Source organism: Phyllobates terribilis, unplaced genomic scaffold (assembly GCF_046119375.1).
Source record: "Phyllobates terribilis strain yellow unplaced genomic scaffold, ASM4611937v1 Scaffold_9__5_contigs__length_417890890, whole genome shotgun sequence".
Lineage (NCBI taxonomy): Eukaryota > Metazoa > Chordata > Amphibia > Anura > Dendrobatidae > Phyllobates > Phyllobates terribilis.
The window spans coordinates 174433572-174452444 of record NW_027362769.1 but is presented as its reverse complement, the minus strand read 5'-3'; the positions used below and the strand labels follow the sequence as shown (position 1 = coordinate 174452444).

At 45.4% G+C, this 18873-nt stretch overlaps 1 protein-coding gene across 1 annotated transcript in view; it reads left to right on the top strand.

Moving 5' to 3' along the window:
• The window catches only part of SLC11A1 (solute carrier family 11 member 1), a 191939-nt gene extending 173215 nt beyond the window's left edge, over positions 1-18724 (top strand). The window contains exons 11-15 of the mRNA XM_073647412.1: positions 710-829; positions 1238-1387; positions 1727-1800; positions 15082-15235; positions 15669-18724. Coding sequence (XP_073503513.1) covers positions 710-829; positions 1238-1387; positions 1727-1800; positions 15082-15235; positions 15669-15773 — 603 coding nt within the window. The 3' untranslated portion in view covers positions 15774-18724. The remainder of the gene's footprint in view (positions 1-709; positions 830-1237; positions 1388-1726; positions 1801-15081; positions 15236-15668) is intronic.
• Positions 18725-18873: the final 149 nt, after the last annotated feature.

Below are 18873 nucleotides of genomic sequence, written 5' to 3'. Positions count from 1 at the left end.
AAATATAACAATTTACATTTTGTCCAGAAATGATATCTTATCATATCATGAAAAAATCCTGATTATTTATTTTTAATTTTCATTTATTTTTACATTTTTATCATATAGACAGCACTTTTTCACCATATCATATAGATGCGAGAATCAGCTTTAATTAATTGCTCAAGAAGAATTTTTTTTTTTTTATCAAAGCTGATTCTCGCATCTGTGTGACATGATGAAATAGCGCTTCTAGATGATGAAAATAAAAAAATTAAAAATAAATAATCAAGATTTTTTCATGATATGATAATTACATTTTGTCCAGAAATTATATATTATGTTATATTTATTTATTATTCATTATATTTTGATGTCTTTGTAAATGTTAATTTTCTGTTTGTCATAGTGTTTGATAAAGGCCTTTATCTAGAAGGCCGAAACGTCACCTGATTTGGGATTTCTTTATGAAATAAAATAAAGAAACATATCACAAACATTCTTCCTTTTTTTATTGAGCGCCGAGTATCCATTAGTACATGTGGTATAGGGTGAAACCTTTACTCATGCACCACTTATTGTTCTGAGTGCTGTCCACCTATCTAGCACTATGTATGTATATATATATATATATATATATATATATATATATATATATATATATATATATATATATATATATTTTCACTGTTCCATTGTGCCCTCTGATGCCCCTTCTCCCTCTGCACAGGGTGTTATTCTCGGCTGCTTCTTTGGTCCTGCCGCCCTCTACATCTGGGCAGTGGGCATCTTGGCGGCTGGGCAGAGCTCCACGATGACTGGGACGTACGCCGGGCAGTTTGTGATGGAGGTGAATATATAGGTCATCTATACTTGTCCCCTACGTATGTTATATTTATGACTTAAAAGAGGTTTAACACTGATGGACTATCCTCAAGAATAAAGTGCAATCCCACCCTCGGGACCACCACTGATTGGCAGAGTGAAGTATTACATCTGTTTAGATCTCTACTTGCTGGATGCAATCTGGAATGTTCCTATTCACTGACAGCAAGTAGAGATCTTGACAATAACAAGAAACCGAATGAGAAATATCTTAGACAGGTGACGATAATATCCGCTTCTCCTTGCAGATTTTGCCCTGTACGTTATATACACAGACGCAGTAGATTATAGGGGTATAATGGTCCAGCTGTGATGTCATTACTGCTCCTCCTCCATCTTCGCACTTATCACTTACATCTTTTATTACATCCAGGGATTCTTGAACCTGAAATGGTCACGTTTCTACCGAGTCCTTTTCACCAGGTCCTGCGCCATCATACCCACCATATTTGTGGCCGCGTTCCAAGATGTCTCGCACCTGTCGAAAATGAACGATTTGCTTAACGTCCTGCAAAGCATCTTGGTAAATCAGAATATTCTAGCTGGTGACATCACGTGATATTGAGGCACTCGGTGCCGCTGTAATATCAGTCATTCCTAGATATAACCTGTGATATCCTCCATCATGCCTCTGCTGCAATCCCTGACATTCCCTGCAGCGATGACGTCAGATACATCAGCCAATCACTGGCCGCAGCGGTGATGCCCGCATGTAAAGCTCGAGACCAGTGATTGGCTGCAGCAGTTTTGTGGCTGTACGTGATGTCATCGCTGCAGGAACGTGAGCAGAGACAGGCACCAGAGCCGCAGAGCCGCAGCTGCTGCACAACATCTGTCATTTTCTTAACTTATTGTTTTCCAGCTCCCATTTGCTCTGCTCCCGATATTGACGTTCACCAGCATGCGCCCCCTGATGCACGATTTCACCAATGGCATGTAAGTTTCATGTGGATTTAACACAAACATCAATGTGCAACAATCTAATAAGAAAATCAGTCTACAATCTCAGATTACACAATATTCAATGTATTTACATTTGAAATCATGAAAAATGTAGTCACTGTGTATATACATTACATTACTGATCCTGAGTTACATCCTGTATTATACTCCAGAGCTGCACTCACTATTCTGCTGGTGCAGTCACTGTGTATATACATTACATTACTGATCCTGAGTTACATCCTGTATTATACTCCAGAGCTGCACTCACTATTCTGCTGGTGCAGTCACTGTGTACATACATTACATTACTGATCCTGAGTTACATCCTGTATTATACTCCAGAGCTGCACTCACTATTCTGCTGGTGCAGTCACTGTGTACATACATTACATTACTGATCCTGAGTTACCTCCTGTATTATACTCCAGAGCTGCACTCACTATTCTGCTGGTGCAGTCACTGTGTACATACATTACATTACTGATCCTGAGTTACATCCTGTATTATACTCCAGAGCTGCACTCACTATTCTGCAGGTGCAGTCTCTGTGTACATACATTACATTACTGATCCTGAGTTACATCCTGTATTATACTCCAGAGCTGCACTCACTATTCTGCTGGTGCAGTCACTGTGTACATACATTACATTACTGATCCTGAGTTACATCCTGTATTATACTCCAGAGCTGCACTCACTATTCTGCTGGTGCAGTCACTGTGTACATACATTACATTACTGATCCTGAGTTACCTCCTGTATTATACTCCAGAGCTGCACTCACTATTCTGCTGGTGCAGTCACTGTGTACATACATTACATTACTGATCCTGAGTTACATCCTGTATTATACTCCAGAGCTGCACTCTCTATTCTGCAGGTGCAGTCTCTGTGTACATACATTACATTACTGATCCTGAGTTACATCCTGTATTATACTCCAGAGCTGCACTCTCTATTCTGCAGGTGCAGTCTCTGTGTACATACATTACATTACTGATCCTGAGTTACATCCTGTATTATACTCCAGAGCTGCACTCACTATTCTGCTGGTGCAGTCACTGTGTACATACATTACATTACTGATCCTGAGTTACATCCTGTATTATACTCCAGAGCTGCACTCACTATTCTGCTGGTGCAGTCACTGTGTACATACATTACATTACTGATCCTGAGTTACCTCCTGTATTATACTCCAGAGCTGCACTCACTATTCTGCTGGTGCAGTCACTGTGTACATACATTACATTACTGATCCTGAGTTACATCCTGTATTATACTCCAGAGCTGCACTCTCTATTCTGCAGGTGCAGTCTCTGTGTACATACATTACATTACTGATCCTGAGTTACATCCTGTATTATACTCCAGAGCTGCACTCACTATTCTGCTGGTGCAGTCACTGTGTATATACATTACATTACTGATCCTGAGTTACATCCTGTATTATACTCCAGAGCTGCACTCACTATTCTGCTGGTGCAGTCACTGTGTACATACATTACATTACTGATCCTGAGTTACATCCTGTATTATACTCCAGAGCTGCACTCACTATTCTGCTGGTGCAGTCACTGTGTACATACATTACATTACTGATCCTGAGTTACATCCTGTATTATACTCCAGAGCTGCACTCACTATTCTGCTGGTGCAGTCACTGTGTACATACATTACATTACTGATCCTGATTTACATCCTGTATTATACTCCAGAGCTGCACTCACTATTCTGCTGGTGCAGTCACTGTGTATATACATTACATTACTGATCCTGAGTTACATCCTGTATTATACTCCAGAGCTGCACTCACTATTCTGCTGGTGGAGTCACTGTGTACATACATTACATTACTGATCCTGAGTTACATCCTGTATTATACTCCAGAGCTGCACTCACTATTCCGCTGGTGCAGTCACTGTGTACACACATTACATTACTGATCCTGAGTTACATCCTGTATTATACTCCAGAGCTGCACTCACTATTCTGCTGGTGGAGTCACTGTGTACATACATTACATTACTGATCCTGAGTTACATCCTGTATTATACTCCAGAGCTGCACTCACTATTCAGCTGGTGCAGTCACTGTGTACATACATTACATTACTGATCCTGTACTGATCCTGAGTTACATCCTGTATTATACTCCAGAGCTGCACTCACTATTCAGCTGGTGCAGTCACTGTGTACATACATTACATTACTGATCCTGTACTGATCCTGAGTTACATCCTGTATTATACTCCAGAGCTGCACTCCCTATTCTGCTGGTGCAGTCACTGTGTATATACATTACATTACTGATCCTGAGTTACATCCTGTATTATACTCCAGAGCTGCACTCACTATTCCGCTGGTACAGTCACTGTGTACATACATTACATTACTGATCCTGTACTGATCCTGAGTTACATCCTGTATTATACTCCAGAGCTGCACTCCCTATTCTGCTGGTGCAATCACTGTGTATATACATTACATTACTGATCCTGAGTTACATCCTGTATTATACTCCAGAGCTGCACTCACTATTCTGCTGGTGGAGTCACTGTGTACATACATTACATTACTGATCCTGAGTTACATCCTGTATTATACTCCAGAGCTGCACTCACTATTCCGCTGGTGCAGTCACTGTGTACATACATTACATTACTGATCCTGATTTACATCCTGTATTATACCCCAGAGCTGCACTCACTATTCTGCTGGTGCAGTCACTGTGTACATACATTACATTACTGATCCCGAGTTACATCCTGTATTATACTCCAGAGCTGCACTCACTATTCTGCTGGTGGAGTCACTGTGTACATACATTACATTACTGATCCTGAGTTACATCCTGTATTATACTCCAGAGCTGCACTCACTATTCAGCTGGTGCAGTCACTGTGTACATACATTACATTACTGATCCTGAGTTACATCCTGTATTATACTCCACAGCTGCACTCTCTATTCTGCTGGTGCAGTCACTGTGTACATACATTACATTACTGATCCTGATTTACATCCTGTATTATACTCCAGAGCTGCACTCACTATTCTGCTGGTGCAGTCACTGTGTATATACATTACATTACTGATCCTGAGTTACATCCTGTATTATACTCCAGAGCTGCACTCACTATTCTGCTGGTGGAGTCACTGTGTACATACATTACATTACTGATCCTGAGTTACATCCTGTATTATACTCCAGAGCTGCACTCACTATTCCGCTGGTGCAGTCACTGTGTACACACATTACATTACTGATCCTGATTTACATCCTGTATTATACTCCAGAGCTGCACTCACCATTCTGCTGGTGCAGTCACTGTGTATATACATTACATTACTGATCCTGAGTTACATCCTGTATTATACTCCAGAGCTGCACTCACTATTCTGCTGGTGGAGTCACTGTGTACATACATTACATTACTGATCCTGAGTTACATCCTGTATTATACTCCAGAGCTGCACTCACTATTCAGCTGGTGCAGTCACTGTGTACATACATTACATTACTGATCCTGTACTGATCCTGAGTTACATCCTGTATTATACTCCAGAGCTGCACTCACTATTCAGCTGGTGCAGTCACTGTGTACATACATTACATTACTGATCCTGTACTGATCCTGAGTTACATCCTGTATTATACTCCAGAGCTGCACTCCCTATTCTGCTGGTGCAGTCACTGTGTACATACATTACATTACTGATCCTGAGTTACATCCTGTATTATACTCCAGAGCTGCACTCACTATTCCGCTGGTACAGTCACTGTGTACATACATTACATTACTGATCCTGAGTTACATCCTGTATTATACTCCAGAGCTGCACTCACTATTCAGCTGGTGCAGTCACTGTGTACATACATTACATTACTGATCCTGTACTGATCCTGAGTTACATCCTGTATTATACTCCAGAGCTGCACTCCCTATTCTGCTGGTGCAGTCACTGTGTATATACATTACATTACTGATCCTGAGTTACATCCTGTATTATACTCCAGAGCTGCACTCACTATTCTGCTGGTGGAGTCACTGTGTACATACATTACATTACTGATCCTGAGTTACATCCTGTATTATACTCCAGAGCTGCACTCACTATTCCGCTGGTGGAGTCACTGTGTACATACATTACATTACTGATCCTGATTTACATCCTGTATTATACCCCAGAGCTGCACTCACTATTCTGCTGGTGCAGTCACTGTGTACATACATTACATTACTGATCCCGAGTTACATCCTGTATTATACTCCAGAGCTGCACTCACTATTCTGCTGGTGCAGTCACTGTGTACATACATTACATTACTGATCCTGAGTTACATCTTGTAGATCTTTTATTATAAAAATGAAAAACATAACAATAATAATAACAGAAACATAAGAAATTTAATAACCAGAAAATGAACAATGTAATGAACTGGTCCAGCCGCTCCCTCTCTCCTCACACACACATATTATACATATATACACAATAATAACTACTTACACTGTGACATCTGGTCCGGTTACCAAACAAAAAATAACAATATAATAAACAATAACCGACAAATTATATACAAACTAATATATACATTCTTTTTTTTTTTTTTTTTTTTTTTTTTAAATAAATAAAATAAAATAAATACTAACTATACAAATATATACAAGACAAAACAAAACCCCCCACACTCGAGCCCACCAGTCCCTCCCCGGCACTGACCTGAGAGCTGGTCCTGCGCCTCATGCCTCAGTCCATGTCCAACGTCCATAGGCCAGATCAGGCAGTGCCAGTTTTTCACCCAAATAACCAGTGTCCCACAAGATGAACCCACCTCCCCCCTTTTCCCTCCACCCAACCTAACACCTACACCCAAACCCATATATACAATATATACAGAAACAAACAATACAATAACCACAACTGACAAAGCCCAAGTTCGGTGCCTGCAGCCCTACATCACTGTGTACTGATCAATAAAACAAAAATCTATGGTGTCAGCAGCAGCCCACCACCAGGAGAGGAGATGACCAGACTAGGGCACACTAAAAGAAAAGCCCCTCCAGAGGAGAGCGGCCCTCCGTGTACCCAGTCTCTCATACTCCAGAGAACGCACCTTCACCAGGTCACCGAGTATGGTCCTAAACACATCGTCCACTGGGAGGATTTTCCGCTGTGTCGATACTAAGCACCGTGCGTTCCACGTGTGATACCTAACCACTGCACTAACTAGAAATAAGGTGCAGCGGTCCCGACCACCCAGGTCCCCGAATGCTCCATAGGCCCATTCCGCATAAGAGAGACCGGCCAGCCGTGGCCAGCCAATGGAGGCGCCCACCCTGTTGTACACCTCTGTGTTAAAGGGACAACGAAGCAGGAAGTGGTCCATGCTTTCAAGCATGGTACCACAATGCTCCCGAGGACAGTTCCTGCCCTCAGAGCTCCTACACTTCAGATTGTCCCTCACATACAGTTTCCCATGGAAGCAGCGCCAAGCCAAGTCCCAAACCTTCGAGGGGATCCTGATAGAATTCAAAAGATGCAGACCCACCCCAAGATCCCGACTTGGGCAATCCCTGAGCGCCAGAGGCCTCTGAAAATGGGTCAACAGAACCCTTTGTCAAGGAGCTTCCTTGGCAGAGTCCTGACCTCCCACATTCCCAGACCCCACCGGCGAATTACCTTCAGAACCACGGTAGCGTAAGCCGGGAGATGTCCATGCGGTGTGCGGAGATCCTTCACTTGCCCTCCTGTCTCCCATTCTTGGAAGAAAGGCTGAAACCATCCCTTACAGGAGAATACCCACGGAGGAGCCCTCTCTTTCCAGAGGTTTGCAATATTGATCTTAATGAAGGTATTCACAAGGAATACCACAGGGTTGACCATACCCAACCCTCCTAGTCTCCTCGTACGGTAAGTAACCTCCCTCTTGACCAGGTTCAGTCTATTCCTCCATAACAGTTGAAAGAACAAACTGTAGACCCGAGTCCAGAGAGGCTCTGGCAAGATGCACACATTGCCCAGATAGATCAGCAAAGGGAGCAGGTAAGTTTTGATCAGGTTTACCCTTTCCCTTAGGGTCAAAGACCAACCCTTCCATTGGTTCACCTTCTGAGTGGCGATCTCTAGCCTGCTGTTCCAATTTTGTTTGGGGTAATCCCCCTGGCCAAATTCGATGCCAAGAACTTTTGCAGAGACTTTGGGTTCTGGAAGGGCGTCCGGGAGATCAAAACCAGGATCTCCTCCTCCCAGCCAGAGACTCTCACACTTATCCCAGTTGATCTTAGACCAGGATGCCTCCGAGTAGCGATTTACCTCTGACATCAGCCATTCTGCCTCCCCATCAGAGGAAACAAAAACGGTGACGTCATCGGCATACGCCACTACTCTCAGAGTGGCTTCCGGTGCTGCCCGGTCCATCCCGATCCCAGCCAACGGTCCACGCTCCACCCTCCTAAGAAGTGGGTCAATCGCAAACACGTACAGTAGCGGGCTCAAGGGACAACCCTGGCGAACACCACACCCAACCTCAAAAGAGCTGCCAATCCAACCGTTCACAAGCGGGAAACTCTCTGCCCCAGAGTACAAGGTCTTAAGCCAATCAATAACCCCCCCCGGCAGGCCATACCTCAGAAGGACAGACCAGAGGTACTCATGATTAACCCGATCAAACGCTTTTGCCTGGTCCAATGACAGCATGTACCCCTTCCAGTGGCCAGCCCTACCCTGCTCCACCGCCTCTCGGACACAGAGTACAGCACTAATTGTACTGCGGCCCGGAACAGAGCAATGCTGGGCCCCCGAAAGGAGCTGGGGTGCAAATTTCACCAGCCGATTAAACAGCACCTTTGCCAAAACCTTCCTGTCTGCATTGAGAAGCGCTATGGGATGCCAATTCTCAATGCAAGATGGGTCCTTACCCTTTGACAAGATGATCAGGGCAGACCTCCTCATTGACTTTGGCAGAGTGCCCGAGGAAAGACACTCATTGAATACCTCAGTCAAGAGGGGAACCAAGGCATCCTTAAAGGTCTTATAGAATTCAGATGTTAAGCCATCTGGACCAGGAGATTTCTTTAGGGCAAGCCCTTCAATCGCCAACTTAACTTCCTCTTCCCTGATCATCTCTGTCAAAACGCCAAGAGAGGGGTCTACCCCTTGTTCGGGGACGGCTTCAGCCAGAAAAGCCGACATCTCATCCCAATCCAGATCCCTCTTCCCCAAGAGGTGCGAGTAGAAGGATCTGACGACCTCCAGGATCCCTGATCTGGATCTTTTCAGGGATCCCGCAGTGTCAACCAGTCCTGTAACAACTTTACTATTCACTGACATCTTGCAGTTTCTATAAGGGTCGGGCGAGCGGTACTTCCCGTAATCCCTCTCAAAAACCAAAGATGCGTGTCTATCATACTGACACCTCATTAGCAAAGATTTCACTCTGGAGATCTCCTCGCGGCTACCTCCAGTTGAGACAAGATGCTCGAGTTTCCTCCTCAGGCCCTGATACAGGCGGTACCTGTCCAGGCTCCTGAGGCTCGAGAGCTGGCGGAAGAATCTCGCCACCCTTTTCTTAAACATCTCCCACCACTCTGACTTACTACTACAAAGATCCAGTAAGGGTACCTGGCTCTGAAGAAAATCCTCAAAGGACTGTCTTATCTCCGCTTCTTCCAAGAGAGACGAATTGAGCCTGCAAAAGCCTCTTCCCATCCGGGGGGTCTCTGTAACATTCAGGGAAAACAAAATCAAACAGTGATCGGAGAACTCCACCTCAACAACAGATACTGCTGAAGAGACGGCTTCCTCCTTTAAATAAAACCTGTCTATCCTGGACCTATAGTTACCTCTATGATAGGTGAACCCCTCGTGGCCTGCGGTGTGCCGGATGTGGACATCCACCAGGCGAGCCTCACTAGCTATACTATTAAGGGCGACGCTATCATAAGTCAGCTTGTCTCTGGAACCTCCTCTATCCCGGGGCCTCGTGACAGTGTTGAAGTCCCCTCCAAAGACGACCTGCCGACTCGTAAAAAGGTAGGGCTTGATCCTCATAAAGAGACACTTCCGGTCCCATTTAGATTGGGGACCATAGATGTTAATGAGCCGAAGCTCTTGTCCCTTCATGAGGACATCTAATATCAGGCACCTCCCCATTTCTAACTCAATAACCCGTCGGCATTCTACCGGTGCAGTAAAAAGGACCGCCACTCCGCTATACGGCTCGGCCGCAAGAGACCAATAGGAGGGCCCGAGTCTCCACTCCCTCTTAGCTATAAACACCTCTGCCATATTTGGCAGCCTGGTCTCTTGCAAAAAGAAAATGTCAGCTTCAACCCGGCTGAGAAAATCAAAGGCCGCAAATCTAGCCATGTTTGACTTAATGCTGGCGACATTAATGGACGCCAGCGTCAACGGAGTGGGTACCGCCATCATTGGTGATTGAGTTAGATGGCTTTCTTCTTCCCACTCCCCTTATCCTCTGCCTCAGAGGAGGAATCCTTCCCCCTCTTTAATGACACAGAGGTGTCCATTCCCACATTTTTCCTTCTTTTTTCGTCCTCGTCTCCGGACTCTGGGCCAGTCCCTCCCCCCAAGGACCTTGCATCCCCAGGAGAAGGAGACTCGGCGCCCCCTGTAAGCTCCGCTGAAGCCGGAACCTCACCCTCAGCCTCCTCCTCAGAGGAAGAGATGTTATCAAGGGCTTGGAACCGGTTAGAAAGACCAACTAGAGGGGAGTCGGTTTTACCTTCTTTAGGTACCTTGGTCAGAGCGGGAGAAAATGTTTTATCTCCCTTCTTTCTCTTCTTTTTGGTGCCGAGCTTACGCTTGTGCTCTAGCCACCGCTTATTATCCTCATCCATACTTTCATAATGGGAGGATTCTGAAGCAGAGGCAGTTTCCTCCCTGTGGATCCTCCTGACCTCCTCATCCAACTCATCATCCCTCGGGGCCTCAGCAGCAACACTGGCATCCAGGACAGGGGCTGCCCCAGTAGCCCGGGGCTCGCCTCGCTCCCTCTCCTGTCTGCGCTTGTCTAGACGCCTCAGCTGGGCAGGCGTCTTTTTATTGCTTTTCTTCCCTGGCCCCTCAGCTCCCCCACCCCTGCTAGTCCCCTCCCCAGCAGAATCGGCCTCACGGCTTACTCCCACCGGGGTCTCGACTGCATTAGCAAAGGAGCGAGGACAACGGCTGAATGGGTGGCCTAACTCACCACACAGGTGGCACCTAATCTCCACACAAGAGGCGGCAAGATGGCCGACACCCCCACACAACGCGCATTTCTGCACGGTGCAGTTTGCACTGAAGTGTGTGGGGTCGCCGCACCTGTGACAGAGCTTCGGTTGCCCCTGGTAGAAGACCAAGATACGATCCCTACCCAGGAAGGCAGACGATGGAATGTGGACAACCGTACCACCTGAACGCTTAAGTTTTACCATAAACGTCCAGGCCCCTGACCAGATACCAAACTCGTCGCGGTTTTTCTTTGGCATCTCCACCACCTCTCCATACCGACCAAGCCACGTCATGATGTCATAGCAAGAAAGCGACTCGTTACGAGTCATCACTGTCACTTTCTTGATCTGGTTTTGGCGAGACACTGCCTGAACGGCAAAGTCTCGCCAGCCGGGCTCATTTTTTGCCAACTCATAATTCGCCCAGAAGAGCTCAAGCCCCTCCGACCGAACAAAGCTGACATCAAACTCAGGCGTGGAATAGGGATGTATCAAGGCGTAGATGTCAATCGCCTTGAAGCCCATCCTCAGCAGGAGCTCCACAACTTTAGACCTTGGCGGACATGCATCACTGCCCCTCCACCGAAGACGGACCACATTCCTACGCACACTGCCTGGCCCGGCTGTTGGGAGGGACCACACTGTATCTCCCCCTTTTTGCTCTCGGAAGGCCCCGAGGCCATTCCTCTCTATCCAGAAGGATAGATCAACCTCTCGACCCTCTACCATTAGTGATCTCTCCCCCTTCTTTAGAGCCTCCAGAAGGCGCCGTTGCAACATGCCGTCCCCAAAGCCCGGAGACGAGGAGGATGCCCTATTTGCCCCGGAGGTGACACTGGCATAACTCTGGACAGGTGTTGCCACCCCCGGGGGGGCAACCGGACCAGTGACCACATCAGCCCCAACAGTATCACCATTACCCACCTCCATCTCACCCTCCACCAAACCAGCAACCACACCACTAGACAATGAATTATCCTCATTCACCTCCACCACCACATTCATTCCTGCTGGACCAGTAACAATGGTGGATGACCTTTTGACCTCCGCATCAGGCACAAGGGGCTCAGTCACCTCCATAGAACTGGAGGCGACCTCACCCCCGGTCTTATGTGTGCCCTCCACATCATCGGTCGGTAATTTCCGCTGTTTGGCATTTGGTATAATGTGCCGCTGATCTCTAGCTGCAGTTAGGCGCCGCTGATCTTTAGCATCAGGATCTTCCGGACCAGCGACGCCAACACAAAATAGCACTTTCGTGGGAGGACCGGAACGCTCAGCCCCAACTGCCCCCTCACACTGCCGCCGCTTCTCAACTAAGTGATCAGCGGCAACAGCATTCAGAGGTGCCGAGGCTACCGGAGCTGCCCCCGACACCGGGCTGCTCCCCCCTCCCACTGAGGAGCGCACCACAGCATCGTGGCCTGATGGAACGCCCGCCGCCGGGCCGCCCTCACTGTCCAGCCTCTCGGCTGATGCACCTCCTGCTACGTCCCCACTACTACAAGCAGAGACGGAGCTCTGCGCCTCACTACCGCGCTCTGTAATCTCCCCGCACCTTTGCACCGGATCCACAGCAGAACCCGGGCTGGGCTGGGCAACGGGGCTTATACAGTGAGCTGAGCCTGCCGCCGACTCAGGGGGTACAGGGAGGGGGGCATATACGTATCTTACCGCTTCCTGCAGCTTTGGCTTGGTCTTCTTTGCCTTTTTGTGGCCCCCAGGTGCCTCTTCTGGTAGATCGTCACCAAGATGGAAGTTTTGGAGGCACACTGGGGACTCCAGGAGCTTAATCTCCGCCATTAGCGCCCCTCCCTGGCCGCTGCTGTCACTGTCCTCCCCAGAGCCGGCAGAACTGCGACCGGATGTCACTGTCGCCTGTCCTGCAGGGAGCTCGCTGCACGTGGCCTGCGGGTGACTTTGCAGGCTGCCAGGTGGGGCTTGCTGCTGGTCATCATCACTCTCATCATCCACCTGGCTCTCAGGCTGCAGCCCTATCTGCCTTTGCTCTCTGGTATCAGCCATTTTTCTAAAGCGGTCTTCATTTATAAGTTTTTCTTTGAAAGGACCACTCTGCTCTCTGATGGTGGCTTTCCTAAGTTCCAGGCGTTGAATTTCACTGCTCAGTCTTTTTACCTCGGCTTGGAGTTTTGCCTTCCTTGGTTTGGAGGCCCCCGCAGCTTTGGCGCTTGTGCAGCGCAGCTCCTCCCGGAGCCTCCTGATGAGCTTACTGGCATCTTCATACTCACGGAGGCGGATCATGACCCGGGAGGCATAGGTGGACACAGACTCCCGGGGTCCCTGCAGCGCCCATTCCCCCTCAGGGAGGTCGGCCTCACCTCCGTGAGCACTCAGCTTTCCTCCGGAAGGAGCGCCATCTTGCACGCCGCTGTCAGGCTTTTCCTCCATGCTGGAAGCCTTGCGGCTTCTGGGGGTCTCCACAATTCCGGGGGGAGTAGGAGCCACATTGCTGCGACTCCTGGTGCAGCGTCTCACCCCCGAGTCCTCTGATGTGCAGGCCGGTTGCTGGTTTCTTCTGCCCCCCGCCGGCCTGGTTCGGGAAGCAGAAGCCTGGGACTTGGCTCCATCACTCATCCCAGAAACCCGCTCCCTCCCTGGGAAAGAGAGAGAGCAGGTCCCCAGGTGGAGAGGTGTTGGTTTCTCAGAGATCAGGAGCTCACAGCAGGATCTGCAGCCACCACACCCGCAATCACCACACTGACTAGCAGCTGATCAGAGCTGCACCCAGTATGCTGCTGGTGGAGTCACTGTGCACATACATTACATTACTGATCCTGAGTTACCTCCTGTATTATACTCTAGAGCTGCGCTCACTATTCTGCTGGTGGAGTCACTGTGTACATACATTACATTACTGATCCTGAGTTACATCCTGTATTATACTCCAGAGCTGCGCTCACTATTCTGCTGGTGCAATCACTGTGTACATACATTACATTACTGATCCTGAATTACCTCCTGTATTATACTCCAGAGCTGCACTCACTATTCTGCTGGTGCAGTCACTGTGTACATACATTACATTACTGATCCTGAGTTACCTCCTGTATTATACTCTAGAGCTGCACTCACTATTCTGCTGGTGCAGTCACTGTGTACATACATTACATTACTGATCCTGAGTTACATCCTGTATTATACTCCAGAGCTGCACTCACTATTCTGCTGGTGCAGTCACTGTGTACATATATTACATTACTGATCCTGAGTTACATCCTGTATTATACTCCAGAGCTGCACTCACTATTCTGCTGGTGGAGTCACTGTGTACATACATTACATTACTGATCCTGAGTTACATCCTGTATTATACTCCAGAGCTGCGCTCACTATTCTGCTGGTGCAATCACTGTGTACATACATTACATTACTGATCCTGAGTTACATCCTGTATTATACTCCAGAGCTGCACTCACTATTCTGCTGGTGCAGTCACTGTGTACATACATTACATTACTGATCCTGAGTTACATCCTGTATTATCCTCCAGAGCTGCACTCACTATTCTGCTGGTGCAGTCACTGTGTACATACATTACATTACTGATCCTGAGTAACATCCTGTATTATACCCCAGAGCTGCACTCACTATTCTGCTGGTGCAGTCACTGTGTACATACATTACTGATCCTGAGTTACATCCTGTATTATACTACAGAGCTGCACTCACTATTCTGCTGGTGCAGTCACTGTGTACATACATTACATTACTGATCCTGAGTTACATCCTGTATTATCCTCCAGAGCTGCACTCACTATTCTGCTGGTGCAGTCACTGTGTACATACATTACATTACTGATCCTGAGTAACATCCTGTATTATACCCCAGAGCTGCACTCACTATTCTGCTGGTGCAGTCACTGTGTACATACATTACTGATGATGAGTTACATCCTGTATTATACTACAGAGCTGCACTCACTATTCTGCTGGTGCAGTCACTGTGTACATATGTTAGACAGCAGCACTCTAATACTATCTATCTTTTCTGATCTTTGTGCCTTTTGTCTCCGCAGAGTCAGTAAAGTAGTCGCCATTCTCCTCACTGCACTGATCATCGTTATTAACCTGTACTTTGTGGTGGTCTACATCCCGTCTGTGTATTACACCGCGCTGTATGTGGTGGTCGGGATAATTCTTTTCTTTTATGGGGTCTTCACACTTTACCTGGTGAGTGAGAGGTGCTAGAACTTTAGACACAGAAACTTTGGGGCCGATTCATCAAAGTGTTTATGGAAGATTTCTGACGTAAAAGTTGTAACATTTTTGAGCGACGTTTGCCGTTTTTACGGCGGTCTTGACACCCTCTGCTGAAGGGGGGCAGAGCACAGGCAGGGTGGGTTTGTATTTCAAGATCCCTGCTTGCAGTCAGTGAATGGGAATATTCTTGCTGCTTTACTGTGCCTGACGTCTGTACTTCTCACTGATGATGGTTTGTTACAATTGTATCTAGTCTGTACAATCCTTCCTGACTTGGACAGATGAATGTCTGGTACAATGTGTCAGTCTGGGCTGTTTAGCTCAGAGGATTGTCTAGTGGAATAAAGTTATTTGTGGTGATGGTATACATGTCTAAGTTAACCCTGTATATTCCTATTTACAGCTCTGGACCTGCTGTCTCGCTCACGGAGCTGAAGTTCTGTCCTTCGGCCGACACATTCAGTTTTCCTATGGATTACCAGAGGACTCCAGTAATCCGATACAGTAGGGAGATCTGGGAACTCTGGACTGTCCGGATTGAGATCAGAGGGGATCCAGCGCAAGACGCCCGGGGTCTATGCAGCGATGCTTCAGTGGCGCCATCTTGTGGTGGATATGTAAACTGCTTATTACACAACAGAATCCATAAGAATAATTGGACAATCTTCTCCAGTATTTGGACATTACTAGTAAAAATGTACAAAATTAGACCACAGTGGGCGCCATCAACGAGGAGTTTAAACATTGAAACGTTGTTGCACTTCTAGCACTTTAAATTCTGAAAAATAATCCAAATCAGTTTACAGATATAATGGAATCCGGGGCTTTTTGTAATGAAGGATCCATGGGAAATCCAGATTATTGAGTTCTGGAGAAAAGGAATTTTATTGTCTGTTTTTCAGGACAGAATGCAGTTAATGGATGAAAAATTAAAGAAGATATCGGCTTTTTTTTAAATACCTCACATTTCATGGTTTTAATGTCATGGTCAGTGGCTGACGGCTTCTTAAAGACAGAAGTCTTGTTCACGCTCTGTCCTGTCTGTATTCATAATCACTTATGGATTGACGGCAAAAGCAGCGCGGCGGCCTGCATTGGTCACATGACCGATCATATGATCTCCGGGATCGCCTGAAGCGGGAGTGATCTGCAGAGTCTAATTGGGCTCATATATGTTTGCAAAAAGTAGAGTGTCAAATAATAAACTTTTTTTCTTTTTTAAAAGGGATCAACTATAAACAAAAAAAAAAGTACAAAAAAAGGAGTAAAAATAAACAAACGCACATAAAATAACTGAAAATTAATGCTGAATACAGAAAGGTTATAATTACCACAAACATCAACTAATATTCAAAAAGGAAATTATTTTTTAACTTTTTTTTTTTTTTATAAACTGTCAACTTACCCATAGTAAAAAAAAAGAAAGTGAAATTATGTCTATAAATAAAAAAAATAATAATAATAAAAACAAGAAAAAAAACTACAGTAAGAGTCACAAAGCCCCAAAAGTAAGTAAGTTACTAAAAGCCTAAAAAAAAGAGTAGGTGGTCTTGTGGTGGGTTTTTAAAATGCTCAGTAGGGGGCTTTATTCTGCTGCACACGCCTTTATTACATCCGTACTGGGGTGTGAGGCGCCTGAGGGAAAGGAGGGGATAGGAGCTGTTTGGGGGGGTTTAGTGGCACCAGTCTCGCTGTTTAACCCTTCAGATGCTTCCTTAAAGTGATCGCTGTGCCAATAGGTTTCATTGACAACTGAAGAGACCAACATCTGTCATCTGTTCTATTATTCAGTTTTAAACTCATTACATAAGTACTGCAGGATTTTATAGAAGTAATCATATAATCGTGTGTTCCATAGTGAAACTTTACTAAACTTTTTTTTTTTTTTTTAAGTTTTTAGAAAAATATAAAAAAAAAATATTTTCCCCTTACAAAATGCTAATAGGGAAAAGTTCTGTTGTGACTCAAACAATACAGTTATCATCACATGTATCCTTCATGATCAACATCCTAAAAAAAAAAATGTTTTGAGCATTAGAAAACAGAATAAACAATTGGAAAAGATTTGTGTTATCTTAAAATTACCACAATGAAAGCTTGAACTTATCCCACTGAAAACAAGCCCTGACGTGGTTTAAAGTATAAAATGTTATAGACAGAAAAACAAATCACTATTTAGGGAAAAGAAGTGGTTTTAGTGTGCAAATGTAACAAGACTTAAAATAAATTATTTTTTTTTTACTGCCATAATTGTATAAATTCAGAGAATTAAAAGCGTTGTCGACTTTAAATAAACTTTTGCCCGTAGCTTTAATTATATGTAAAAAAAAAAACCAATCTGTGCATTACTCACCCTCCCTGGGTCCAGTACTGTGTGACCATCATTGCCTCGGTGACTGTTTGGCTGCATCCGATCACTGAGCTCAGCGGTTCTGCAGATGTAAATGGCACAAGCCACTAAGCTGTGCTTGGCTGCAGCGCTGTCGATGTGACGTCACCGCTGCGAACGATCAACTAAGCTAGGGCAGTGGTCCCGGAGAGTGTAAGTCATTTGCTACATCTACAGTATACTGCACGCTGAAGACTGCAAAGACGATAAAAAGAACCATTATAAAAAACAAAAACAGCAGCTTACCCCATAAAAAAAAATGTGTATATATATATATATATATATATATATATATATATATATATATAAAAAAAAATCATCTACAAAAAATTAAAACGAGTTCTGCTCTCAGAATATGTAAAAAATGCAACCTATAAAAGTGTGACATCGCCATAATCGAGAGCATACGGTATTCAGTCCTGATTACTACACAGTGAAAGCCCTAAAAACAAAAGCACCTCCAAAATACATTGTTTTTTGTTTAATTCCACCCCACAAAAATTATACTTTCCTTTTCGAATTAATAATCTCCTGTATTGTGCCATTAAAAACTACGATTACCATACGGCTCATGGACAAAGGGGATGAGACAAAAAAAAACACTTTAGGAAGGCGCTAAAGACCCCCCCTCCCCCATTGGACAGGAGCCGATGGTAGTGATCACATCAGTATTATATAACAGTCCGTTTACCTTTTTTTTTGTGTAGATCCCTGATGCCATTTTCACCCTTAGTTACTATCTGCTGTACTCCAGTCACCACTCAATCTGCATGTAGAATGTATTGGTTCCCTGTTCATTGCTGGATGTCACTGCTGCCCCCTGCTGGTTTAGCAATGATGTATCCAAAGTGGCATAATATAAAACAATCTCCCATCGTGCTGTCCACCAGGGGGCGTCTGCTAGAATCCAGGCGGTAGCCATCATTTCTGTGACTGCAGCTCTGGATGTGTGTGGAGTACAGCATGTTGGTTGTGTGCAGGAGGATGAGGGACAGTGATGTCAGATCTGTGGAGTCCGGTGTCATACGATGAAGTCAAATGAAATCAATAAAACAACTAATGAACCAAAATGTGTTTGTCTTTGTGTTCTACAAATAACCCACATTAAAACATCGCCCCAAAACAGAGGAGAGGGGTACAACTAACATCAGTTAATATTAGTGTCTTTTACTTATATACTGTAGATGCCTGTACATTCCCCCAGATAGTTTTGTGGGGG